This window comes from Culex pipiens, chromosome 2 (genome assembly GCF_016801865.2).
Source record: "Culex pipiens pallens isolate TS chromosome 2, TS_CPP_V2, whole genome shotgun sequence".
NCBI classification, from domain to species: domain Eukaryota; kingdom Metazoa; phylum Arthropoda; class Insecta; order Diptera; family Culicidae; genus Culex; species Culex pipiens.
Window position 1 is genome coordinate 110,046,261 of NC_068938.1, and position 26,697 is coordinate 110,072,957.

The 26,697-nt window shown below is 40.3% G+C and overlaps 3 protein-coding genes and 2 long non-coding RNA genes across 6 annotated transcripts in view; 2 read left to right on the forward strand and 3 right to left on the reverse strand.

The window, feature by feature from the left end:
- The first annotated feature begins 6,036 nt into the window (after window positions 1–6,036).
- LOC120422805 (dynactin subunit 5) lies at window positions 6,037–6,871 on the forward strand. The gene is made up of 2 exons (XM_039586347.2): window positions 6,037–6,493; window positions 6,553–6,871. Exons 1-2 carry the CDS (start codon window positions 6,146–6,148, stop codon window positions 6,766–6,768), a joined length of 564 nt encoding a protein of 187 aa, XP_039442281.1. The 5' UTR covers window positions 6,037–6,145; the 3' UTR covers window positions 6,769–6,871.
- Window positions 6,872–6,873: 2 nt separating this feature from the next.
- Window positions 6,874–7,593, reverse strand: LOC120422806 (translation machinery-associated protein 7 homolog). The gene is made up of 3 exons (XM_039586348.2): window positions 7,463–7,593; window positions 7,300–7,392; window positions 6,874–7,241 (listed from the first exon to the last, which is right to left on the reverse strand). Exons 2-3 carry the CDS (start codon window positions 7,387–7,389, stop codon window positions 7,137–7,139), a joined length of 195 nt encoding a protein of 64 aa, XP_039442282.1. The 5' UTR covers window positions 7,390–7,392; window positions 7,463–7,593; the 3' UTR covers window positions 6,874–7,136.
- A 4,384-nt stretch (window positions 7,594–11,977) lies between these two features.
- LOC120422809 (uncharacterized) lies at window positions 11,978–12,649 on the forward strand. Its single transcript, XR_005606177.2, has 3 exons — window positions 11,978–12,183; window positions 12,248–12,315; window positions 12,380–12,649. It is a non-coding gene; the product is annotated as an uncharacterized LOC120422809 (long non-coding RNA).
- A 582-nt stretch (window positions 12,650–13,231) lies between these two features.
- On the reverse strand, window positions 13,232–14,102 carry LOC120422810 (uncharacterized). Its single transcript, XR_005606178.2, has 3 exons — window positions 13,916–14,102; window positions 13,784–13,851; window positions 13,232–13,719 (listed from the first exon to the last, which is right to left on the reverse strand). It is a non-coding gene; the product is annotated as an uncharacterized LOC120422810 (long non-coding RNA).
- Window positions 14,103–21,818: 7,716 nt separating this feature from the next.
- LOC120422787 (dual oxidase maturation factor 1) overlaps window positions 21,819–26,697 on the reverse strand; it is a 96,609-nt gene continuing 91,730 nt past the window's right edge. For both annotated transcript variants that reach the window (XM_039586325.2, XM_039586326.2), the window contains 7 exons: window positions 26,203–26,260; window positions 25,764–26,118; window positions 25,473–25,684; window positions 23,122–23,201; window positions 22,928–23,049; window positions 22,629–22,862; window positions 21,819–22,560 (listed from right to left, as the gene is read on the reverse strand). In XM_039586325.2, the coding sequence (XP_039442259.1) occupies window positions 22,518–22,560; window positions 22,629–22,862; window positions 22,928–23,049; window positions 23,122–23,201; window positions 25,473–25,684; window positions 25,764–26,118; window positions 26,203–26,260 (1,104 nt within the window). In that variant the 3' untranslated portion in view covers window positions 21,819–22,517. The remainder of the gene's footprint in view (window positions 22,561–22,628; window positions 22,863–22,927; window positions 23,050–23,121; window positions 23,202–25,472; window positions 25,685–25,763; window positions 26,119–26,202; window positions 26,261–26,697) is intronic.

The window sequence follows — 26,697 nt, forward strand, 5'->3', positions numbered from 1 at the left end:
AGTATGGTAAAAGTAACAATTGGGTACTAAAGCCCTTATTAAGACCCTTATTAAGACCCAATTGAGTCCTAAAATGAAGCTTAGATTGCTGATATTATTGTTCACAGCGATAAAGCTTATTTTTCTGAGCACAATGACCTTTTGTACGACCACAAAGAGTTTAAAATGGATTTTTAAATCAATTTTGAAAAATTAACCTCGCGGTCCTTCTTGACAGAAAAGCTCCTACTTGACAGCTCGTTCCAAGGGGACCATAGTTGATCCATCGAAAAAAAAAGTTGTCTCGTCAATATTTTTTTTTGCATTAAAATGAAAAAAAGTGATCAGAAATGGTTTTTAATCGTGTTTTTTACCGTTGTACATAAAAATTGGCATAGGGCTTTACTGCCGTTTTACGGCGATATGATGTATACGCCATCGAGGTGATTTTGCTGTAGACACGATTTTCTGTTTTTGTTCATTTTTTCAATTTAAAATGACTAATTTAGGGTCTGCTCTGTAGAAATGTTAAAATGTACAATAAAAATGTGGCCCCTACAAAATTTCTTGTTTTTTCCTATTCTCTACGATTTTAAACCACAAACATCATTTGGCCGAAAAAATAGCAATAAAAAATCACTACTTTTACTTCCCAATGATGTATGTATACATTGCTTGATCAAAGCTGGCTACTAGGCTGGCTGATTCTATGACAATTTCCGGAATTCCATTTCCCGGAATGGTCGTTTTCCGGAATGGACATTATCCGGAATGGACGTTTTCCGGAATGGACGTTATTCGGAATGGACATTATCCGGAATGGACGTTATCCGGAATGAAATTTCCCAGAATGGACGTTTCCCGGAATGGACATTTCCCGGAATTATTTTTATATTACCTGATATGAGAATGAATGGAATCTTGCCTACTCACCTACTTGTGGTTAAGAATTATTTAGTTTGTACTCCGTTGGTTTTGACAACAATATGAATATAAATACATGAATGATAATCATAGCATAGGTGCCCACCCGCAGTTGCTACTCCGTTATTGACCAGGACCTCTAGAAGTTACATCCACGAGCCGTGGAATATAAATACATGAATGATAAAAAGAAAGTGAAATGTTCGGACATGAACAATAGAAGCAAGTGTTGACTATTGAAACAATACTTTATCACCCACCACGAGATGTAACAATGTAGATCGATAGATATTAGATGTTTTTTACATTCTTTCAATGTGTTGTTATGTAAGAATTTTTCCTTCTTTTGTTAATCATTTGACTTATGTGACTAAATTCTACCATATTTAACTATAAAGCAGAATGATTATTTTCAAAGAAGGGAAAACCTGAAGAAAATAAAAAGCTTTTCAGAAAATCAATGTGTAATAAGTTCTGTCAAGAAAATTAATAGCTTGAGTGTATTTTTAAAGAATGAAAAACCTCAAGGAAAAATACATTATACATTGATTTTCTGAAAAGCTTTTTTTTATCTTGAGATTTTCCCTTCTTTAAAAATACACGTTCTTTCATCAAAGTAATGGGATTTTATGTAAGAATATATGCGACAGTAATTAGGGGTACACTACAATAGATCAACTAAATGGTCGAAGTAGTCTTAAGTCCCACAAAAAAAAAAATGTAAGAATTATCCCATCTTTTGTTAATTCTACTAAATTTCAACTAGTTTTTGTTAAGGAACTCTGCACTATAAAGAAAATGTGTGTTTTTTTTTAAAGAAGGGAAATCCTCTAAAAAAAAAACTTTCAGAAAATCAATGCATAATGTATATTTTCTTGAGGTTTTCCCTTCTTTAAAAATACACGATCTTTAATCGATGTGATGGAATTTCGTGTAAGGAATTTCCCTTCTTGTGTTAATCGGTTGACTTTTGTGACTAAATTCTACCAAATTTTATTATAAAGCAGAATGTTTATTTTCAAAGAAGAGAAACCTCTAGCAAAATGAAAAGCTTTTCAGAAAATCATAAGCATAGGTGCCCAAAACCTATTTTTCAACATTTTGCGTCTGCCTCGGGATTCGAACCGGCGACCTCTCGATTGTGAGTCCAGTGTGCGGTCCGATTGATCCACACAGGCAGACATGAAAAGCTTTTCAGAAAATCAATGTATAATGTATATTTTCTTGAGGTTTTCCCTTCTTTAAAAATACACGATCTTTAATCGATGTGATGGAATTTTGTGTAAGAGATTTCCCTTCTTGTGTTAATCAGGTCACTATTGTGACTAAATTCTACCAAATTTTACTATAAAGCAGGGTGATTATTTTCAAAGAAGGGAAAACTCCAAGAAAATTTATAGCTTGAGTGTATTTTTAAAGAATGAAAAACCTCAAGGAAGTACACATTATAAATAGATTTTCTGAAAAGCTGTTCATTTACTAGAGGTTTTCCCTTCTTTGAAAATAAACATTCTGCTTTATAAAAAAAATGGTAGAATTTAGTCACAAAAGTCAACAGATTAACACAAGAAGGGAAATCCCTTAAACGAAATTCCATCACATCGATTAAAGATCGTGTATTTTTAAAGAAGGGAAAACCTCAAGAAAATATACATTATGCATTGATTTTCTGAAAGCTTTTTTTTCTAGAAGATTTCCCTTCTTTAAAAAAAACACATTCTTCTTTATAGTGCAGAGTTCCTTAACAAAAACTAGTTGAAATTTAGTAGAATTAACAAAAGAAGGGAAAATTCTTACATAAAATCCCATTACTTTGATGAAAGAAAGTGTATTTTTAAAGAAGGGAAAATCTCAAGATAAAAAAAAGCTTTTCAGAAAATCAATGTATAATGTATTTTTCCTTGAGGTTTTTCATTCTTTAAAAATACACTCAAGCTATTTATTTTCTTGACAGAACTTATTACACATTGATATTCTGAAAAGCTTTTTATTTTCTTCAGGTTTTCCCTTCTTTGAAAATAATCATTCTGCTTTATAGTTAAATATGGTAGAATTTAGTCACATAAGTCAAATGATTAACAAAAGAAGGAAAAATTCTTACATAACAACACATTGAAAGAATGTAAAAAACATCTAATATCTATCGATCTACATTGTTACATCTCGTGGTGGTTGATAAAGTATTGTTTCAATAGTCAACACTTGCTTCTATTGTTCATGTCCGAACATTTCACTTTCTTTTTATCATTCATGTATTTATATTCCACGGCTCGTGGATGTAACTTCTAGAGGTCCTGGTCAATAACGGAGTAGCAACTGCGGGTGGGCACCTATGCTATGATTATCATTCATGTATTTATATTCATATTGTTGTCAAAACCAACGGAGTACAAACTAAATAATTCTTAACCACAAGTAGGTGAGTAGGCAAGATTCCATTCATTCTCATATCAGGTAATATAAAAATAATTCCGGGAAATGTCCATTCCGGGAAACGTCCATTCCGGGAAATTTCATTCCGGATAACGTCCATTCCGGATACTGTCCATTCCGGATAACGTCCATTCCGGAAAACTTCCATTCCGGATAATGTCCATTCCGGAAAACGTCCTTTCCGGGAAATGGAATTCCGGAAAATGTCATAGAATCAGGCTGGCTATATTTTTTGTGCCAGCTATTTTGACAGCTGAGCGGATCCCTTAATGCATTGTCCACGTGGATACTTTAAGGGGGGGGAGGGTATTAGGGAGCGTTCTTTTATTACGTAACGCAGTTGGGGGGAGGGAGGGTTGGAGGCCGTGTTACGTTCCATACAAAATTTTTAAAATTTGTATGGAAATTTTGTTACTAATGGGGAGGGGGTCTAAAAATCCGTTTTGCGTTACGTAATAAAAGAACGCTCCCTTAGCAATTGTATAAGCTCCATAAACACATTTTTTTTGCATGAACAGTTGTCCACAAGGGAGGTGGGTGGGCTTAGAATTTTCAAAAAAGTATCTACGTGGATGTGGATAAGGTGTCATCCATTAAGTACGTCACATTAAAATCAGCCAAAATTTACTCCACCCCCCTTTGTCACGATTTCCCTATGCTTTTAACACGCAATTTCACGCTTACTCAAAACCCCCCTCTTCCCACAGAACGTGACGTACTTTATGGATGACGCCTATTGGACGTCCCCTAAGAATTAAATCGAAATAATGTAATAAAATATTGCCAAGTCTTGATTTGGTCCCAAAACCTTAAATCAACATTCAAACAGAATTTAATTTGACTTCTAGCAATTCTCAATTTATACATACATCATGATGAGTAAAATTGGCGTATACATCATTGTTTGTTTGCTTAATAAAAAGGGCCCCAGAGCAGTTTTTTGAAAAATTCTTTCGTCAGGAGGTAGCTTTTAAGATTCTTTATCAGACTGTACAATAAAATTGAAAATGTCCAAAATGGCGTATACATCATATCGCCGTAAAACGGCAGTTTAGTACCCAATTCCCGGTATGATTGAGCTCTAGAATGTCTAGAACTGTCTAGAATGTCGCTGCAATCTGCAATATGGAAACGTCAATTTTGTGTAGATTTTGAAATTTTTCTTACCATACGCCAAGTTTCTAATTTGATTTCGTTTTTCGTTTCCATTGTAAATAGAAGATCGAGAAGATCAGATTAATTTCCATTGATTCAAATTCCTAAGCTAAGTACACTCAAACCCAGATGGTTTGACACCAATTGTTGTCAAACGAACGGGGTCACTTTTTAGTTTGACACCCCATTTACACGGAGCTCACACACACTACTGAACGTTTGTTTTGATAGTGTGCGTGAGCGCCGTATAAAAAGTGACAGTTCGTCACTTTTTAGTTTGACTTTGACCAACCAACGGGGTACAAAATAGAGGTGGGCAAAAAAAGAGCGAGCCGCTTAAAGAGCCGGTTCATTGAAAAGAGGGAAAGAATCGTGGCTCACAAAAAAAGAACCGCGGTTCTTTTTTAAACTTCGGTCTTTTGAAAGAACCGGCTCAAGATGGCATGATTTTTGTTATAAATATAATTTATTGAATTTCCAAATAAAAATTAGGTCTAAATTTGTTTTTGAGAATTGAAAATGCAATTTCAAATGTTTCACTGCTTTTAAAAATTAATCCCAAAAGTAAATGATTTTTTAAACAACATGAAAAAACCTTTTCATTTACAACTGATTGTACATTGAAGTATTACCGGAATACAAATTTGAGCATTTCAAATTGCATAATTTGTAAAGTATTTCCAAAAATCTACTGAATAGTTTAGAGATTTTGGAAAAAAATAAATCCTTTAGTCTGATTAAACTTTAGCGTTTATAGACTTTATTGATTGAATCAGAATGTAGGAAAGAGTTCACAAAATGTTTTCTCCAAATAAAATATCAGCATTATTTCAATTCTTGCAGAAATAAATCTTGACATAGAGACCGCCAAGACCTATGGTTTTCAAGGACATCTTCTCGTTTTCAGTTTTTTTTATCAAATAATTTGTAAAAGTCCAATGTAAAATAACTTATAATATCACACGATCCTTAAAAAAAACCTTTTCATCCAAATTTTGAAAAAGAGCAAAAGAGCCGTTCAAAAGAGCGGCTCTTTTTTATGAGCGAACTAAAAAGAGTGGCTCCTAAAAAAGAGCGGGTTTGCCCGCCTCTAGTATTGTCCGTTTCTTTCAAAGGTACACGCCGCGCGGCATTTCAGAATGTGCCATAGACATCGTTGCCAGCGATTTTCTGCACATTTAGTGCAATAAATAAATGCGATTCGAAAAAGAAGATCAACAAAAACAAAACGCGCAGTATGGGATTTGACAGCGAGCATTTGCCGAAAGTGCGGCGCGTCGTTTCGAGGCTGATATGCCGCGTGTCTTTTCCGGGAATACGCGCAATATAAACTTAAAAAGTGGCAAACGAAAAAGTGACCAACCACCTGGGATTGAGTGTAAGTGATTGTAGATAGCCCATTAGGATTTTTCAGTGTTGATCATTCACACGCACGCAGCCAAAATAAAAAACATCGAAAATGTTCAAGGGGTTGCTCGATGCACTGTGCTGTGCGATGTCACTCAATGATTACATACAAATATTTCAATCTGCAAAATCAACTCGCCCCCCGTTGAAGTTTATGGATTACGTGCATGACAGCGGCCACCGTAAAGGAAGACGTAAACAAAACTGACTCCCGTTCCGTCGGAACAATCCGGATTATCCCGCGACCATGGACGTAACAACACAACACTACAACAAGGACGAGTACGTGGAAACGGCTTCCGGCAACAAGGTCAGCCGGCAGACGATCCTGTGCGGGTCGCAAAACATCATCCTCCACGGTAAGGTGATTGTGCAGAGCGGAGCTATTATCCGGGGAGATTTGGCTGCCGTTCGGACGGGTCGATACTGTGTTATTTCCAAGGGTTCGGTGGTGCGCCCGCCGTACAAGCAGTTCAGCAAGGGTGTGGCGTTCTTTCCGCTGCAGATCGGGGACCATGTTTACATTGGCGAGGGGGCCATCGTGTCGGCAGCTCAAATCGGATCTTACGTTTACATCGGGAAAAATGCTATCGTGGTAAGAATTGCTGATTTTATATGGTTAGCAAATAGGTGTTAACTAAGCTTGTTTTTCAGGGACGACGGTGCATGCTGAAGGACAACTGTATTATTGAGGATGGTGCAATTCTTCCGCCGGAAACTACCGTGGCCAGTTACATGCGATACACGGTAGACGGGAAGATTGAAGGTGGCCAGGGAAATCCGGATTTTGTTCCGCACGCGATGCAGGACTTGATGATTGAATACACCAAATCTTATTACGAAAATTTCATTCCCGCAAGCGGAGCTTGACGTAGAATTTAAACAAATATTTAACATACTATTTATTAACCAATTTAAAAATATACACCCAATCATTATGCTTCTTAATAAAAAGCTCCTTAAATAAAACATATATTTTACAGCCGATTTAAAAGTTTATTTATCAAAGAAAATCTTCCATTATTACATATTTGTCTTACAATCGGAGCATTCCGCAATAAATCCAGGCAAAATGAGTGTGTTATTGAATAGGTAGTGAGAAAGTGTCCAGTTATTTTTCATGTCCCCGCGCAGCAACCCATGAGATGGAACGTTAATCAGTGAAACAACACAAGCAACATTGACGCAGTTATGGCAGCCATGTTAGCTTCCCAGGTGACAGCCTACTGCTGCTGCTACTACTTTTTGCCGGATTTTTTGATGCCTCCTACGCCCAGAGGACCTCCCTTTGCGGCTTTCGCCTTGGCATCCTCCATGGCCTTCTGTTGTGCCTTTTGCTTGGCCTGGAAGCAGAACAAAGTTTTACTCACGATAGTCCACCTGCAGAAGGCGCTAACTCACCTTGAAAGCGGCATCGTCTTCGTCCATATCTTTCGAGTCCTTCTTGGGCTGCTTCAGTGGCTTCTTCTTGCCTCCTTCGCGTCCGGACATTTTCTTGTAAGATGAAGCGAAACAATTCTGTTAAATTTTAATGATTTCGCAGGGTTTTGCTGGTTAAACTTACGATGGATAAATTTACAACGTGAGGGTTTAAGATTTTATAAAGAAATGCGAGCTCGAGCTCATATGGTTTTCAGACTTGACAGATCCGTCAGTTGCATGCACGGTCAGCTGGAAGTACTCAAAATAAAGTCCAAATCTACTCAAAATCAATTTCGGATCTCGAAATGAAAATGAGTGGTTTTCTGAACTTGATTTTGAGTAATTCTTTTTTTTTACTCAAAAGACAATTCAAAACTGAAGTGGCGTTTGAGTCAAGGTTTGACAGGGTTGCCACATTTGAAGATTTTCGAGCACAGGCTCAATGCTCAAACGTATTGTTTTGCCATGTTATTCGATGATTTTTAATGAAATGAATTACTCACGAAAAAGATAACAATGTTTTGCTTCTTTTGCCAAAAACAGATTTGTAAAATATTATTTTGCCATCAAGTTAAACTCATTTGCGTTTTTGTGATGTGCCCGAAAATCTTCAAAATCTGGCATGCCTGAGGTTTGAGTAGTTTTACCTGGGGAAACAATCTTGTTAGCTGCTTAGACAACTTTTCTCTCAGTTCAAGGTAAAGCGATGTATGCACTTCGGAAGGAACCGGTCAAGGAAAAAAAATCAAATGGGCATCAGCGGCAGCGCAGGCAAGTCAGAGAGGGTGAAGGAAAGCCCCAAGAAATCGATCCCTCTCCTTTGTTCTGCTGTTCGTAAAGCTGTTTCTTGACCCCGTTCCTTCCGATCTGCATACTAGCCTTAAGGTTGGTTGGTTTGGACATGTTTGGACAAGCGATTATTTCCATATCTCCTGCATGAAAAAGTAGTGGAATTTTGCGGTCTGGCAAGAGCATGTAGCGTTCTACAATTTTTGTTTATAAATACACTAGTGCAAATGAAACGAACATGGCTGAATTTGAATTCGAGCGAAATGAATCCAAACTTGCGTGCAAGCTTGCATGCAAAGCATCAAGATCAAGCTGGATTCCGTCGAATTCTCTCTTCTCGTGATCATCTGGAGAAAAATCTAGGACTTCGTGACATAGCCTCTCCCATGGAAATTGCAACTCATACAGCTTCCCTTGTTCGATGCAAGGTCAAGATCAGGGGTGGGTGACAAGACAGTGGTGTCACGGTTCGTTTATAGAGTAATCTACGTACGTATTTATTGCGTGTACGTACACGAAAATAAAGTGAGGTTAAATTTTGTCAGCCAGCGAAATCAAATGGTGCACTAGTGTGCGCGAAACGTCATAAAGCTCTATGAGCGTATCATAACCACTCAATCGACGAACTTATCGGGTGAGCGTTTATCGAACGCTCAGAGCGGCGTGTTTGAGCGGTTCGCGAACCAAAATCTTGATCATCATTTCTCTGCTCGCTTTCTAGGGAGTCCTTGAATGACCCAGAACATGCCAACATAATATAAAATTAGTCTACTGTACTCACTGGAGCATTGCGGGTATGATCCGTGGTCAAAAATCGCTAACCTCTTGATTGTTACGGCGGTAAACCCACAGATATTAACTCCAGGGAGTCATTGAAAACCCAGGACATCCCAATGTGTTGTTGCAGCTATACTATGTAGCCCTTCAAAGTCACTTAAGCCGTCTGCCGTAGCCTTCTGTTGTCAAAATCATGGAATGTTTTTCTCTGGGTGCTATTTTTTAGCTCTTCTTCCGAACCGCTCATTGATGTTCCCTCTCACTCACATTCGCGATAAGAGAGCAAGGGTTCATGCGAACCACGGCAGGCGTTCGATCGTGGTTCATTCGTGCTTGGTCCGCAATCATGAGCACTTGAACACTTGAACGTCATGACGTATCGTTTGAACCACGATTCGAGCGAGCGAGCCGTGACAACATTGCCGAGAAGGCAGATATAATTGGACGGTAGAGCAAGTAGTTACATCACTAGCCGATCCCGGGGTCAAGGGTAGGAAGTCACGAGCGACAGACTTGCACTCGGTTTGCCGATTACAAGTACCAGTAACCGAACGTACAAACACTCACCTTAGGTCTGAGGACACACGGAAGGACTCCGTCATTTCAACCGTGACAGTGAAAGTGACCGGATAGGAGTTTTTGGTTTTTGCTTCGCGTCTTTCAATTTCCAAGTACGGTGTGGTTTTGCTTGATGTGCGACTTGAAATTTAAATTCATTTTCCCAGTCAGGCCAAAGATAAGAAAAAAAGTGGTGCACGTGTGCCGTGTGCGTTGATCAGGATAAACCCAGGTAAATTGGAACCCGTTTAATTCCCCCAATCTCCGGAATTCCGACTCATGGGCTCGGAACAGTCGTTCGGCGGCCATCTTACTTCCCGACAGTACTGGTGCTACGGCACCCGCACTGCTGGTGTTCCGGGAAGGACTGGTTCATACTCTGGAGCGGACGCCCCTGGAGGAACCGGAGGGTGCTACCGATGCCGAAGAAGCCGAGCGAGAGGGTAAGTTGGCCCAGCGGCTCGAGGAAGACGACAACGCCGTGGCGCACTTTTGGTTTGCTCTTGCGGACGGCGTGATGACCAAGGTACTGCACCACGCTTACGCCAAGCAAGTGATGGAGGCATTGAGCGAGATGTTCAATTCCCTAGGAGCGATGGCCATGATCGGCCTGCTGGGAGAACTTTATTCTCTCAAGCAAGGGCGATACACTCGTCGAAGTTCACAGTAATCTCGTCCGCCAAATCGAGATGGCAGGTGAACAAGTTCACCTCGCGTTGTCCTCGCGGTGGAATCGGACCCGGCGGCTGGTGATGGCCTAAAGGGGAAAGAGCAGAAGCTGAAGTCCGATCGTGCGAAAGCTCGCATGATTGAGCTTTTCGGAGGTGATCACGATAAGGCTACTGATGGCCTTGGTAGAAAAGCGCCGTGTCCGAAGGCTAGTGCTGGTCTGGACGACAAGCGAGCGCACCAGAAGGCTGCTGTTGGCCTTGTTGGAAATGCGTCGCGTCCGATGGCCACAGAAAGCAAGGAAAGAAACGCGGAGATCTCGAAGGAACGTCGTAGTCAGGGTCTAGGACCGGTTGGTGTTGTTGCACCAGCTCCGAAGGCTGCTGACGGCCCAGGTCGGGGCAAGATTTTGCCGATTGCGAGTCGAGTGATGACATGCCAATGATCTATTTGACGGGTAAGAAGAACGCGATTTTTGTGGACAAAGCGATCGAGGCTGCAGCAGTGCCATCAGTGCCATTCTTGTCCTCGGCCTGCAGCTCCTCGCTGTCGTCAAAGTAAGACGGCTCGCTGCTTTCGACGACCTTTTTGCGGTGCTGCTCTAACAGGGTATTCGTTCAAGTTCCGTATCAAAAACCATAAAGTTTGATATACATATTGTTCAAATTCGTATGGTTCGGCATTTGTCCCCCCATTGTAACATTCGTGAGGCAACGGCCTCTCCGGATTGTGGACAATACTGTCAAAATGGCAATTTTCACTACCAGAATCAAAAACCATGAATTTGGATACCCATATTGCCCAAAATCGTATAGTTCAGTAAATGTCCCCCAAGGACAACCTCTCTGAGGGCACACTCCAAGTTGTGACCAATACTGTCAAAATGGCCGTTTTCATTACCAGTATCAAAAACCAAGAAGTATGATTTTTTGTTGCAACGCTTCCACGAAACATAACTTGTTGCGTTGCATACCACTTCCCAAACACGGACTGGAACTTTAAGTACATACCTAAAAGTTGTTGCACCCTACACGGTAACGCGATATTGATAAAAAATTGATTCGACACCGCAGATAGAGTTTTAAGACAAAAGTTCTTTGTCAAGTGGTTTCGATCAACTTCCTAATCGATTCCAGGAAGTTATATTCCGGGATTTTCGAACGGGAAATTGGTTCCAACACTTCTTGCAACTTTTGAACGATAGCTTCGATGTTGATCGTCGTACACTTATATCCGAACACATCGAACTCGAACATCTTGGGCTACACAAATCGGTCGGGATTGGCATGTTGAAGCTTTTGGATCATCTTGATGCACAAAGTAGATTTCTTATGTTTCTGTAAACAAACCAATTGTGAAAATATCGTCAGACATTTCTCACACACCAGACGTTTTAATGCCGGCTTGCAGAATATCGTGGATTTTTTTTTTTATTTTTATTTTATTTTTTTTTTTTATTTTAAGGACCCTCCATCACACCCCCACACCAAAAAGCTCTGCTGCTCTGATAAAGCTTTAACGTATATTTCGTCGAATAAACTTTCGAGCACACATTACACCGAGCATTACACTCAAACATTCGCGCACAATCCGAGGGGCCTCATACATCCAATCCACGAGGGCATCTTATAGATGCAAAGTTTGAACCTATAAATTTCGTTGTTAAAAAAACATTGTACTGCTTTCTTCTAGTAAACGGACCACCTTAACTTTACGAGCGTTGACGAGCCCTTTCTCTCACTTTTCTTTCTTGCACTTAATGAATCCAACAGTAGATAGGTCTAACGAAACAAAATTGACAATTTCGTTTAAGCTTAGGGTATTTGTCCCTATTTTGGGCCTAGTACCTATTTTGGGTCTACCAAATTAATTTCAAATCACGCAAAATCCAGATAACACAGATCTGTGTTAAAAAATTACACAGGTTGTGGAACAGTTCCGGCTTTCAAAAGTGGGTAATTTTTTTACACAGATCTGTGTAAAAAGTTACACAGATTTTCGATCAGCCTTCCTTTCAAATCTGGGTGAAAAAGATAAGATGGCGTTTTCCTGCAACATTGACGAAACTTGGTAAGATTTTTTCTCTTCTGGTTGTTTAAATTGTAATATTTTTAAAAATGTTTTCCTATTTCAGACTTTTTTGACGAAATGACCAGTTGTTGCATCGTAATTGAACTGGAATTGGCCCCATTGCAGAGAAATGTAAGTTTTATTAGTTGGCAATGTGGCCATCAATTCTAACCTTTCTTTGTTTGCTGTATTTTAGGATTACTCGAAAATTTATAATGCTCCCGTTGATCGTCTTGCATGCACGCCGATTCCGCCTGAATTTACCACCTCGGAACATCTCCGGACTGGAAAACCTGGTGCTTCAAGGTCAGCGGCACTATCTCCCGTGGAAGCTGCTCTACGACAGGAGGACATTTATCAGGTCGATTTTGTGACGGTGAAGCACTTTTTTAAAATAGATTGTAGCCTTATATTTAGTTAATGAAATGTATAAGAGAAACTTGAAATAATAATTCATGGCAACATGTTCCTTTTCTTTCCATTTTAATATTATTGCGGGCGTCAATAATTAGAGTTCACGCGCGGTGATACGACCGCAAGATAATGGTCGCATGACAGCCGCATGACAACCGCAGAACAAATTTTTGGCTGTTGTCAAAGGGTGCCTTGAGTTTTCAGATGACTTTTTGGAAAATATTAAAAACAAACCCAGTTGACAGCCAAATAAACGCAGAATTCCAGTTCAACTTGCTGTTTTTTACACTGCGGTAGTTAGGCGGCAATAAGCTCCTGTCACTCACAGCTAAGGAAAAACGTGATTTTATCTCGCAATAAGCAATATAAATTCCTAGTTTTAAAGAAGAAATGAATGCAATTTTGTACCCAGAATCTGTGTAAAATATTACCCAGATCTGTGTAAAATTTTACACAGATTGTCGATTAAAAAATTACACAGATTTGACAGACAACGGTTGTACACAGATCTGTGTACAAAGCTTCTACACAGATTCTGTGTATTCCAGGTTTTGGGCGATCTGTGTCAAATTTTACACAGATCTGTGTTATATGGATTTTGCGTGAACACAGATCTGTGTAAAATTTGACACAGATCGCCCAAAACCTGGAATACACAGAATCTGTGTAGAAGCTTTGTACACAGATCTGTGTACAACCGTTGTCTGTCAAATCTGTGTAATTTTTTAATCGACAATCTGTGTAAAATTTTACACAGATCTGGGTAATATTTTACACAGATTCTGGGTACAAAATTGCATTCATTTCTTCTTTTAAACTAGGAATTTATATTAAAATGGAAAGAAAAAGGAACATGTTGCCATGAATTATTATTTCAAGTTTCTCTTATACATTTCATTAACTAAATATAAGGCTACAATCTATTTTAAAAAAGTGCTTCACCGTCACAAAATCGACCTGATAAATGTCCTCCTGTCGTAGAGCAGCTTCCACGGGAGATAATGCCGCTGACCTTGAAGCACCAGTTTTTCCAGTCCGGAGATGTTCCGAGGTGGTAAATTCAGGCGGAATCGGCGTGCATGCAAGACGATCAACGGGAGCATTATAAATTTTCGAGTAATCCTAAAATACAGCAAACAAAGAAAGGTTAGAATTGATGGCCACATTGCCAACTAATAAAACTTACATTTCTCTGCAATGGGGCCAATTCCAGTTCAATTACGATGCAACAACTGGTCATTTCGTCAAAAAAGTCTGAAATAGGAAAACATTTTTAAAAATATTACAATTTAAACAACCAGAAGAGAAAAAATCTTACCAAGTTTCGTCAATGTTGCAGGAAAACGCCATCTTATCTTTTTCACCCAGATTTGAAAGGAAGGCTGATCGAAAATCTGTGTAACTTTTTACACAGATCTGTGTAAAAAAATTACCCACTTTTGAAAGCCGGAACTGTTCCACAACCTGTGTAATTTTTTAACACAGATCTGTGTTATCTGGATTTTGCGTGTATGGATTTTTTTGATGATACTGCCCATAATTGAAGATTCGGCTATTATTGTGGATTTAGCTCGTAGCTGGATTTTCTGGCATCTTCTCACGGTCATTGGAAACGGTCGTGGATAGACCTAGGGGTTCCCAGTTGGAGTGAAAAAATCAAATTTATAGAAAAATTATGGATTACAATTTTTCTTTTTTCTCACTTCTCCGACATCAGGAATAATTGTTTGAACATGCTCGCAATTTTTTTATTCGGTCGGAAAAATATTATTTTTCTTGAAAAAACTTTCATTTTTAATCATATGATCACCCCTAATTCTGGCTCGATGCCGCCATCATGCGACCGCGTGCTCCGTTTGTTTGTCAACAAAGCTGCAGCTGGATGGTGAGACGAAGTGAGGGGGGAAGAGATTTTGACATTTTTATGCCCGCATCTGGCCCGCCGCCTATTTCGTCGGTCACTGAGCCGCCGGTCGTTTCCAGTGACCGAGTCCAGCTAGGAACTGATCGTACAATATGCCAAATCAAGTATCTCGAGCAAAACGCGCTTTGTGTTCGTCGCCAAATATTCGCCAAGGCAATTTTAAAGGGAAATATGACATTTAGCCGTTTGGTTTTTCGCATCGGCAGTCAAAATAACCAACATTTTTACTAACTAACTAATTTTTACTACTAACCAACATTTTAGTGAAATTCATGTCTCTGAAGCTGCGTTGGATATCCCGCATAGTCATGAACTATATAACTACTTTATGACAAATAGTTACTCAACTATTTATCAAATGGTCTCTACTATTCATTAAATTGTAACCCAACTATATATGTACGATATATCAAACCATTAATTCCATTCCCAAAATAGTTTTGGTCGATTTTACTATATGAGAAATTATTGTGGATTTAGCTCGTAGCTGGATTTTCTGGCATCTTCTCACGGTCATTGGAAACGGTCGTGGATAGACCTAGGGGTTCCCAGTTGGAGTGAAAAAATCAAATTTATAGAAAAATTATGGATTACAATTTTTCTTTTTTCTCACTTCTCCGACATCAGGAATAATTGTTTGAACATGCTCGCAATTTTTTTATTCGGTCGGAAAAATATTATTTTTCTTGAAAAAACTTTCATTTTTAATCATATGATCACCCCTAATTCTGGCTCGATGCCGCCATCATGCGACCGCGTGCTCCGTTTGTTTGTCAACAAAGCTGCAGCTGGATGGTGAGACGAAGTGAGGGGGGAAGAGATTTTGACATTTTTATGCCCGCATCTGGCCCGCCGCCTATTTCGTCGGTCACTGAGCCGCCGGTCGTTTCCAGTGACCGAGTCCAGCTAGGAACTGATCGTACAATAGTTGTTAGGCAGAAAACTATATGAGGTTTTCATACATATGTAAATATTTTTATAAACTTGGATTTTACGTCAAATAGTCATTGCCCAAAAAATTGACTATTCCCTATATAGTTTCTGAAAAACTACTTTACCGACACTACTTTGCCGACACTTTAAAAAAGACCGCAAAAATGAACCCTACAATTGTTGTGATAACTACTTCGGATATAATCAAATTTGATTTTTAAGTTCTATCGATAGTTGGTGAATGTTTACCGCCATTATATGTGATGTTATTTACGTTGCTGCCGAACTGCTGCCGCCTTATCCGATTGATCTATATCTGTTGGTGGTTTTTCAGTGGTTTTGGTGACATGTTGTGTTAGAAGGGAGCAAGCTCGGGGGCAAGTATTTTTCGATAAGTCCAAGTAGTCCAAACAATTGACTCATTTTATAGTGAACAGTAATAGTCCACCATGTAGTACACATATTTTTGGTGTATGGTAAGAACAGCATGCCTACTTTTTCTGGAATAGTGAAAGTCAATTTCATGAGCCCTCGTAACATTTTTCTTCTTTTGGGGAGTTTTCTGATAATCTGAGGAGAAGTGGGGGTGTTGAAGGTTCTCTATCATCCAGAGGAATCGACTGTGATCAATTTACTTGATAAAAGTTGAAATTTTTGTACCAATCGTTTAACATATAGTTGGATTATATAACAAACTGTAATTGTACTCCATACTGTTGAAATATTGTTTGAACTATTTGGACTTATAGAAATTTTTAATTCAAAATAGTATGGTGTATAGTAATTTTACTTCATGTAAGTTGACAAATTATTTGGATTATACAAACTTATCGAAAAAAATGTGGCCGCCATCAATTGTGTTCTACTATAGCATTTATAGTAGGTTTTTAGTTCTTACAGGTTCTGACTATAAAAATCTAAAATCTGTGGAATTTTGCTATATTGTTCTCAATAAAGTTGATAAATTGTTTGAACTATTTGGACTTGTACATTTTTTCGTTGAGTCACGTTGTCTAAACAATCCGAACTGTTTAGTGTAAGGTTATTGTACCCCAAATAGTTCAAAAATAGTTAGAATCATTAGATTTACTTCAATAAAAACGTCATCATTTGACGATCAGTTTCGTTATGGTTTTGTATAGTGCCGTAACTATATGATAATGGTTAAGTATGTGGTAACTACATCTCTTTTAGTAGTAATATAGTTTGGACTATTCCCCCGATGGTTTTTGATTATGCGGGATCCTTTACCACCTGGTGCAAAAATCTCTATTTTGCCAAAAGTGGTTTTTTTTTTTTTCGTAAAATTATTTTTATTAGGTCCTTTTCGGTACTGGGACCTGGTTAGGACCGACGACAGGACCGAGTCGGCTTTTGTAATTACATTTGACTTAATAATTACAGAGGATCTTGTGTGTAAATGTTAGTGGGAGGGGAGCCGATTACCCGCGGCCTACTCGGGGTTAGTAGGGAAGGGATTGATGTTAGAAGACAAGGCGTGGGAAGGGAAGGGGGATTGTGTAGGGGTCTTGGTTGGCTCTGCTGGCCTTTGCTTTTGTCCTCAGCCGCAACTCGGTGTCCAGCTGCTGGGGCGTTCTTGCTTTGCTTCCGGTGCAAACCAGAAACGACGGCTTTGTGTGAAGGCGAGTTATACTAACTGAAGGAAAACTAACTGAAGGAAAACTAACTGAAGAAAAACTAAATGGATATTTTGGAATCTAAGAGGAACTGATAGATCGGATAGAGAACATCAAGGTCTAGTTGAGATAACGCGTCTCGCATCGGGATTTCTGGTGGTCTTCCTCGGGCCCTGAGGGTATCTTTCAACTTAATTCTGTGGCCAAAAGTGGTTAGCAGCCGTTTTTGCCTTCCTCACCTTACTGAGGAAAGGCTATAAAATCACTCGAAAAATGAACTTCTTAATTCGACCTCGTAGACCTACCTTCACGTATACCTATCGACTCAGAATCAAATTCTGAGCAAATGTCTGTGCGTGTGTATGTCTGTAAGTCCGTGCACCGAAAAAAATGCACTCGATTATCTCCGGACTGGCTGAACCGATTTGGGCCGTTCTGGTCTCATTCGATCCGTCTTAGGGTCCCACAAGACCTATATCAACTATTATGAAGTTTTGTTAAGTATTTCAAAAGTTATGCTAAAAAAACGATTCTGGCTAAAGTTTGAAAGATTGTAAAAAGGGTGGTTTTTGTAAGAAAACCCGTCTGATCATACATTTTTAGAAAGGTATTTGAAAGACCTTTCTAATGAGCCCAAAACATTGAAGATCTGATAACCCTATCAAAAGTTATGAGCACTTAAGTGTCATTTGTACACATTTCAGAGGCCGGATCTCAAATATTTTGATGAAAAAGTTGTCCGGATCTATCATGCTATCCGTCGTTAGTTGGATAATTGAAAGACCTTTCTAATGAGCCCAAAACATTGAAGATCTGATACTATATCAAAAGTTATGAGCACTTAAGTGTCATTTGTACACATTTTAGAGGCCGGATCTCAAATATTTAGATGAAAATGTTGGCCGGGTCGATAATGCGACCCGTCGTTAGTTGGATAATTGAAAGACCTTTCTAATGATCCCAAAACATTGAAGATCTGATAACCCTATCAAAAGTTATAAGCACTTAAGTGTTATTTATACGCTTTTTGGGGCCGGATCTCTGACATTTTGATGAAAATGATGTGCGGATCCATCGTCCGATCAATCGTTAGTTGTATAATTGATAGACCTTTTATATGAGACTAAGATTAAAGATCTGATAACCCTATCAAAAGTCACCCGATAAGCCATAAAGTAAAACAGTTTTCCCATTTTGACAAATGGTTTCGATTTTTTGTAAATATTCTTTTTTATTTGCAATGGACAAGTTTTTCAGTCGTAATAAAAACCAATTCAACCGGGATCTGACGTGCTTTTTTAACTTTATTTTTCAATGAAATCCAAAAACAGCGAGTCACAATAGCTTAAAGCAAGCTGCAGTGTGTCGGAACTGATTTCACATGTAGCCAAAGGCGTCCAATTCATTGAACAGCCGACCAATCAAACCTTCTTAAGACACAAATGCGAACAAAATGTTGAAGAGCTGCATGGCCAAGATTCCATCCTGATTCCGGGCCTCACGAACGAACTGCTTCACCATCAACTGTTCCGACCAGTTGTTCCTTTTGGCCAAATCGAATTTATGATTGACCAACTTGCAATCGCCTTACTCGTAGTAAACGGCCGACCTGCAAAGCGCATGAAAGTTAAATCCAACCTTTAACCAATGTTATTCTCCAATACTTACCAATTCACACATCCCAGCCTTAGCTCCATCAAGACGGATTCCGTCATCGGAGTAAGCGGGATACACTCAATGTTTACATTTTCGACACTCCCTGTTCAACTTTCGTTGGGTTTGGTCGTCTTTCGAGCTAGCTTAGCGCGTTTTTGACGGTGTTTTGTTAACTTTCGCCGACGGCCATGGCGGCGGCCGCGACGGTGGAGAGTGAGTGGACGGAGCACAGGGCTGAGAATGGAAGGACGTTCTACTGGAACGCGGCCTTGAGGAAAAGTGTGTGGGAGAAACCGGACGGGTTTCAACCCAAGACGCAGGCGGCGACGGGCATGGAGGTGGAAGACTCCGAAGGAGGAGGAGAGGACGGGGGCGAATTTCGTCCCGTGGTCAAGGTTCGCCGCAGGAAGGCTAAGGAGGAGATCAACGTCGGCGATGGCGGCAACGACGGCGATGGTGAGAAACTGCTCAGCAACAACAAGTTCAGCCCGCTAGCGGAGGAGAGCAACAACAACAACAATGCGAACCCAGCAGCAGAAAAAACCATCCCTGTGGTACCAGCAACCGGCAAGTCGGCCGGGGAGAAGAAGCAGCCGCCGCTGGTGGTGAAAGAAATGAGCTTCGCCCGCCTTGCGAAGGTGATGTCGTCGTGTGATGTCCAGCCGGAACACAAACTGACGCGGTACGGCACAAAAATTACGTGCTTCTCGAGCGACGACTTCGACACGGTGCAAGCCCACCTGACGAAGAACAAGGTGCAGTTCTACACGCACGGAAAGCGCAGTGCGAGACCGCACCGGGTAGTAATGCGAGGTCTCCCGAACGTGGAACCGGATTACATCAAGGAGCTGCTCAAGACGGAACATCTGCTGGACGTCTTGGCAGTACACGCCATCAGGCGGAAGCAGCAGCTTCCCGCCATCGATGAGACGCCTTTCATCGTGCTCTTCCCCAAGGGGCACACCAGTCTGAAGGAGTTGAGTAGCAAGGTAAAGAAAGTGGGACCAGTCGTCGTCCGGTGGGTGGCCTACCGGAACAAAGAACCGCACGTGACCCAGTGCAAGAACTGCTTGCAGTTCGGTCACGGAACCAGTAACTGCCATCTCAAGCCCAGGTGCAGCAGCTGTGGGGGTCCCCACAGCACAGAAAAGTGCAAAGCAGAAGAAACGCAAGCCAAGAAGTGTGTCAACTGTTCTGGATCCCACGAGGGTCTGGACCGCAGCTGCCCCAAACGTGCGCAGTTCATCCAGTCGAGGCAGCAGGCGTCCAAGCCGAAGCCGCCAGCATGGAAGAAGGACAAACAGACTCCGGCAGGAGCCGTGTTTACCGCGGCGGATTTTCCTCCGCTACCTGGAGCGGTACCGGAAGAGAAACATCCTCGTCCCGCAGGAAGAAGTAGCGAAAATACTGGCGCCGGCGCCGGTGCAACCCCGAAGGAGCAACAAGGTGAACGGATGCTGTACAGCGAGTCGGAGCTGTGGGCCATTTACCGCGAATACAGAGTTCGCTTGAGGCAGTGCAAGACACCCGAGGAACAGATTGACGTGATCGCACACTTGCTGACACATGGCACGAGAAAATGATCATCTGATTCAGTTACGTTTTTTTTTATTATTTATTATTTGTTGTATTTTTGATCCTCGGTCCTAACCTGGTCGTAGCACCTAAAAGGACCTAATAAAAATAAGTTGTGAAGGAAGACGGATTCCGTAAAGCACAAGCCTCCAGTACGCTGTTCCAGATCTTCATCGTACACCGATGATTCCCGGCCTGATGGTACCCCACCGTCTTCGCCAAAGTGTGCATCGATCAAGGCATCGATCATGTCTCAATCTTTCGTATAATCCTCCTGGCCCGCCTTAAATTACGGGGGAATGAGCCGATTGATGATAATAAACGAAATCTTTAGAGTAACTGTAACTGTTGGACATGTTGGTTGTCGCAGATCTGGTGGCATGTATTTCAACTTTCCAAACAAACAAAAAGGCTCTCATTTTTGACATACCGAAGTACTCTCTAGCTTGTTGTCAAAAATGGAACCCTACAAAAGTTTGCTCTCTGAGTGGCAAATCAACAATAGGGTCCTAAAGCCCTATGACAATTTTTATGTACAACGGTACAAAACACGATTAAACGTTTTTTGATTTAAAACAAAAAGTTTATATGGATCCTTAGACGAGGCGCTATCCAAATTTTTTTTGCAAAGATTTTCGACAATACAATGTTTTAATTTTTAAGATTATAAGATATAAGTACTTAAATGTTTTTATGCATTTGTTTTAAATCAAAATACAGTCCAGACTCGATTATCCGAAGGCCTCGGGAAAAATTCACTTCGGATAATCGAATAAAAAATATTTTTTTTTTTCGTTGTCTGATTTTTAATTGTCGAGCTCAAGTATAACCCCTAAACTTCGCTAAAGTGATTTAAAATTTTTAAATCCAAGATGGCGGAAAAATATTGAAATATTGAAAAAAATGCATTTTATTATTTACACCCTTACCAAAAATCATGATTTTTTGAGTTCCAAATCCCACTTTTCATACGATTTTTTGAGTTCAGGTACTACAACCATAAAAATGGTTATATGGGTTGAACTGAACAATTCGTATGAAAAGTGGGATTTGGAACTCAAAAAGTCATGATTTTTGGTAAGGGTGTAGTGATTGCCAACTATTAAAATTTGACTCGAATTTGATATTTAAAACAAGAAAAAGAAATAAAACGAAAACAATATTTTTTTTGTTCATGATTCGATTATCCGAAGTCCCATATAAACCTTCGGATAATCGAGGCTTTGGATGATCGAGTCTGGACTGTATTGCTATTTCAAACGAAATTATTATATAAATAGGAGGAAGGCACCAACCACCTAAAGGTGGATTAAGTAACGTTTTAATGATCATCAACTCCTTTCGCTGGATCTGGGTGGGCGTGCAGGCTAGCGGAAGGTTGCTGACGAAAACTGGATGATATGCTTGTAAAAATACCTGTAAAAAAACTCTAGAAAAGAACTGATGTTTGCCTTAGAAATAGGGAAATTGTCATCAAGATAAAATCAAGCTTCCACCTGTGTTCCAATTGATCCTCTTTTATTCTTACATCTAAGTTACAATCTTCTTTTAATGTCACATTTATAATACTTAATTTTACAATACACGAAAAGTTTCTTCTTTATGCCACTGAATTTCAAGAATGCATCAGAAATCATTCTCACATCGATAAAATTTAGGATAATTTCACAGCAAAATAAATAACTTAAAACGATGCTTCCGCTAATGATTTTTTTTCTGTTGCTGCTGCGTTTTAAGCTAGTTTATATGCCTTCGTTAAGTGTTGGCCAGTCTTAAACTCTAATCAATTCTTCATAGAATGCTACATTTTGTAAGGGTACGACTTGTGTTCCTCCGTTAAAAAAAAAATCTGCTCCATACGAAGCCAATTTGTCTTATGTGCGTCCTTGGACTGACTACTATACTCTCTAGCTAAAATGTTTTTTTTTATCTTAAGATTAAGGTAAGTCACTTGGCCACGACGTCTTCTTCACTTTGCTCGATTAAATTACGTTGTAATGTTGGGGGTGCGGTGAAGTTTGATAATTCTGCGTTTTACGATTTAATATCACAAGAGGTTCATCACGTTATCGTTGCACACGTGGTGGTCGCTTTTTTTCGATTGAGGATTGGCTTCCGGTTTAGAACCGGCTTAATGAGTTGTTTTTAGTAGGTTAATGTGTGAGGTGTGTGTGTGGGAGGGCGCGCTTCCGTCTCTACCAGTTGGAAATTTCACGGGTACGCTCCAGCGGGGGTTTTCTACAAAGGACAAACAAAACATGTAGCCTGGTGGCGAAAAATCTCCACTACTGGAGTGAGCTAATTACGGCAGCATTCTGGAGAGTGCGACTTTGTGAAGGGACTGGGAATGGGCCGCTGCGGCGGACGCGATACTCGAGTTGGAGTCCTGCGAGATTGTGCGCTGAATTCCGCGCGGGGGCGTCTGCTGGGAGCGTCGGAACGGGTAGCGCCACGGAGACTTAGGAACGTCGTGCTGGAAGCCTCGATTCTCGATGCCCATCTTGTCGTTTGACTGGTCACGTGTTTTTGACGATAAACGGCTAAAACGAGGAAAGAACTTTGTAGAAAGCAACTACAAAATTGACGAATGGCAGAACCGCCTCACCGCAAGATTCGCGATCCCAGTCCCGGGGGATCTTCAAGTCCTTTGCTGTTCCGTTTGCGGTACCGGACATCGTGAGATTCTTCCAATATCACGTGTCTGTCGTAGGGAGTATCATAATAGACCTGAAAGAAAGAAAAGACAGATTGATGGACCTCACCCACAGACCTGGGCCGGCCATGGGACGGTGTATTAACCTCTAGAATCGTTGAAAAGCGGTGGGGCCACACCAAGTCGATGATGGATATTACAAGTCCAACCGACAAGCACAGGATACCTACAATATAGAAATTTATTGTTTGTTTCTTGCATTTAATCCCACATTAAGTACGGAAGACAATCCAACATTTCCAGCCAAATAGAATATACAAATGTAAACGAATTCCGTGATCATACCTTATCAAGCTTTTTTCAAGGGGATCCCAAAACAACAAATTACACGTGAATTTTACGGAGCGTAAAAAATGTTATTTAAATAGTTTGGGAAACTCCTCTTTTCACAATTGCAATTTTATAATTTCCATTTTAAGTTAAATAAAAAATGACAACCCCTTATGTCATCTAAAACTTTTCAGAATTTGTAAATGACACATTATCCAGTGACAAAAACGACACGTTTTGGCTGATAGGTCGAACATTATAAATATTTATTCGTTTTTTAACTGATCAAACCATCAATTGTAGCTAGATTAAAAATGACAAATGTTTTTCATAACTAAATCATGAGTTATTGATTTGTATGAAATCAAAGAAGGTCGAAATTTCGCTATTTCTCACTCCGTTGCAACGTCACGGAATAATCGATGTAGCAAATGAAAAGTTAGATTTAAAATTAGTTTTCCACAGTTACTATTGCGGATATCAGGATTAATTTTCATTCTGCTGCGATCGTATCCCGCACTTGCGGAAATCGCAGAGGTCCCTTAGTAGGCTCAATTATTGGCACGTACGATCAACATGCTTCATTTCATATCTGAAAGAGTCACGTGGTTGCAAAAAATCTATAATAAGCAAAGCATGCTCGGGAAACCATGCTGGTTTTTGGTATCCTGAAGTAACACGTGGTCGCGAAATGCGTTGCGCTAATCAAAGTGCGCTTTATAGTCGCAGCCAACCAACAGTTCAGAACAGACCGCCGCACTTTGCGCAGTAGCCAGTCTGACGCTCTCTAGAACCGCAGAATGTTATATTATCTTGTCACGGATAATACTTGTAGGAAATTAAATTTACAATCCGAATCCGTAATAATATTTTAGTTTTGGATTGGTTTTGTTATCCTACGGAACATATTTCGAAAAAAGTGATAAATTTCGTGACGTTACAACGCCGGAATGTGTCAAATTAATAAAGTCAAGCTATCTTATGCTTTTGAAAAAAGAAACAGTTACAAACATGTATTGTTTGGTTGACCATTCTGTGCATTGTCCCGAAGTTTGGTTGAAATTGGTTGCCGGAGTCCCGAGTTGTAATTACAAATGTGTACGGTAGTTGGGCATGTACGTGTGTCAAACGCGTTCTGACCTGAAATCACTTTGGCCAGTTGTCGCAATTACATTAATTTTCAGGGTGTGCCAAGATAGCACGACAACATTGAAACATCTTTCTTATATTATGAAGAGTGACAACAATGCTCAGGATTGAAATCGATTTTTGGGGATCTGTGAAGGTCAAAAGGTGAGGCATTGTAAGCTGCACAAAATGGCGTTCTTAACTCAATGTGGCCCAAAATGCATGTGCGATAGGTTAGTACGATAGCGACGAAATGCTAAACATTATATTTTTGGAACATGGTAATATTTATGGCAGTTTGTTGGTACTAATGGCAAAAATGTTTTGTCCACCCCTTAAAAATTTCAGAGGGCAAAAAAAATAAATACTTCTTTAAAGAATAATGATTTTGGGAAAACAGACGAAAAAGTTTTAGAAAGACAAAATAGTCATAAATTCATTGATATTTTTCAAAAAACATATACAAAAAAACTTGAAATATGTTTATTTTTTTTGCCTGCTTCCTCGACCTCGGCCAGAGCCGAGGGACAAAACTTTTAATTAAATTTGTATCATCCTAATCAGAGCTAAGAAAAAAAAATCTAGTTTGGTATAAAAGTACACTCAAACCCCGATGGTTTGACTCCAACTGTTGTCAAACGAACGGGGTCACTTTTAGTTTGACACCCTTTTTACACAGAGCTCACAAAGTGTCAAGTCAAGTGTTGCCGTGTAAAAAGTGTCAGTTCGTCACTTTTTAGTTTGACTTTGACCAACCAACGGGGTACAAACTAAAAAAGTGTCAAAGGAAAAAGACTAAAACTAATTTTTAACACAACGCTGTCCCAAACCCCATACGAAACCAGAGATCTGCTGTTTGTCTGCCGTGGTTTGGTCCTATTTTTGAATTGGGAACCTGAAAAAGTCAAGCTGGAGTGTTGGTTATTAGGAGGAAACAACATAACAAAAAGATATCGTTCGGATTGACGATGTCTCACAAACATCCCCAATCCGACACGATAAACAGGCTCTTTCTGCCGTCTCAAAGTCAATGTTCCACCTGCGACCAGCACAAGCCAGAAGCACCAGCTCAGTCGGAAGCTGATGCGTCCTCCCTCGATGAAGATGGTGAGGGGCCGCTTCGGCAGCATCATGCTGTACCCGATGCTGGCCCCGATCAACAGGGCACCGGTCAGAGTCATCGTGTAGGCACCGTAGCGGGGAACCGCCACCAGAAGCAGGTTCATCAGCAGCCACGAGGCAAATGCGGCCCTGCGAACAAGGAACAAGAATTGATTAAAACGCGACCGAGTGGCACATGGCTTCGTGCCGAACTTCATCCAGAACTTGCCATAGCAGTATGCTGGCGTAATATCCGGCGGCTCGGTACTGGCCACCCCACGCGAATCCTTCCTGGCCCAAGCTGAAGTACTCGGCGACGGTCAGAATCGGGTAGGGCAGTCCCCGTTGGAGGGCGTTCCGGTACGAGTTGCCCATGTCGTTGGCCTGGTTCCAGCTGAACTGCTCGTTAAAGTCAATGTCCGGCGCGGACCAGTTGCCCACGGGAAGGGCCACCAGGGTGATGTTGATGTGCATCAGGCCGATGTGGGCGCCAAGCCGGGCCGGGAGCTTTTCCCGCGAAAACGCCTTGTACGGCGCCACGATGGTCGATTGCGCCACGTGCCATGCCGAACCGAGACGGGCCACTGTGGAATGGGAATAGAGGGTAATGTAGAATGTAAATGATGGTTGCTGCAAAGTTATTTAAAAATGTTGGAACTGATTCTTACCAAGAATTACAAGTCCTACGAATAAGCTGAGCGTAACCGTTGTGAATGTTGTAAATTTCTGTAATGGCAGAATGATAAAAAATATTTAAAATGGAGGTTATAACTATCACTTCAACATTTAACATAGCACGAAATCGGGAAAAGTTGCCCCGACCCAGTTAAGATTTGCGTGGAACTTTGTTCTAAGGGGTAACTTTTGTCCCTGATCACGAATCCGAACTTATCAATCAAAAATCAAAATTGAATCAAAACTTATTTTCGTAAAATCGCGATAACTCGTGATGTTTATAAGCAATTGTCTGCTCTACAACTTTGTAGAACATTGTTACACTCTAAAAAATAATTCTGCAAAGTTAGAAAAAACACGAAATTTTAAAATGAAAAATTTAGTTCTAAATGAAAAAAATACCCTTCTGGGTTAATGTAGATTTGAAAAGTAAATTAAATTTCCCATAAAATACATGTTCCAAAAAAAAATTACAGTTCAGTTACTGA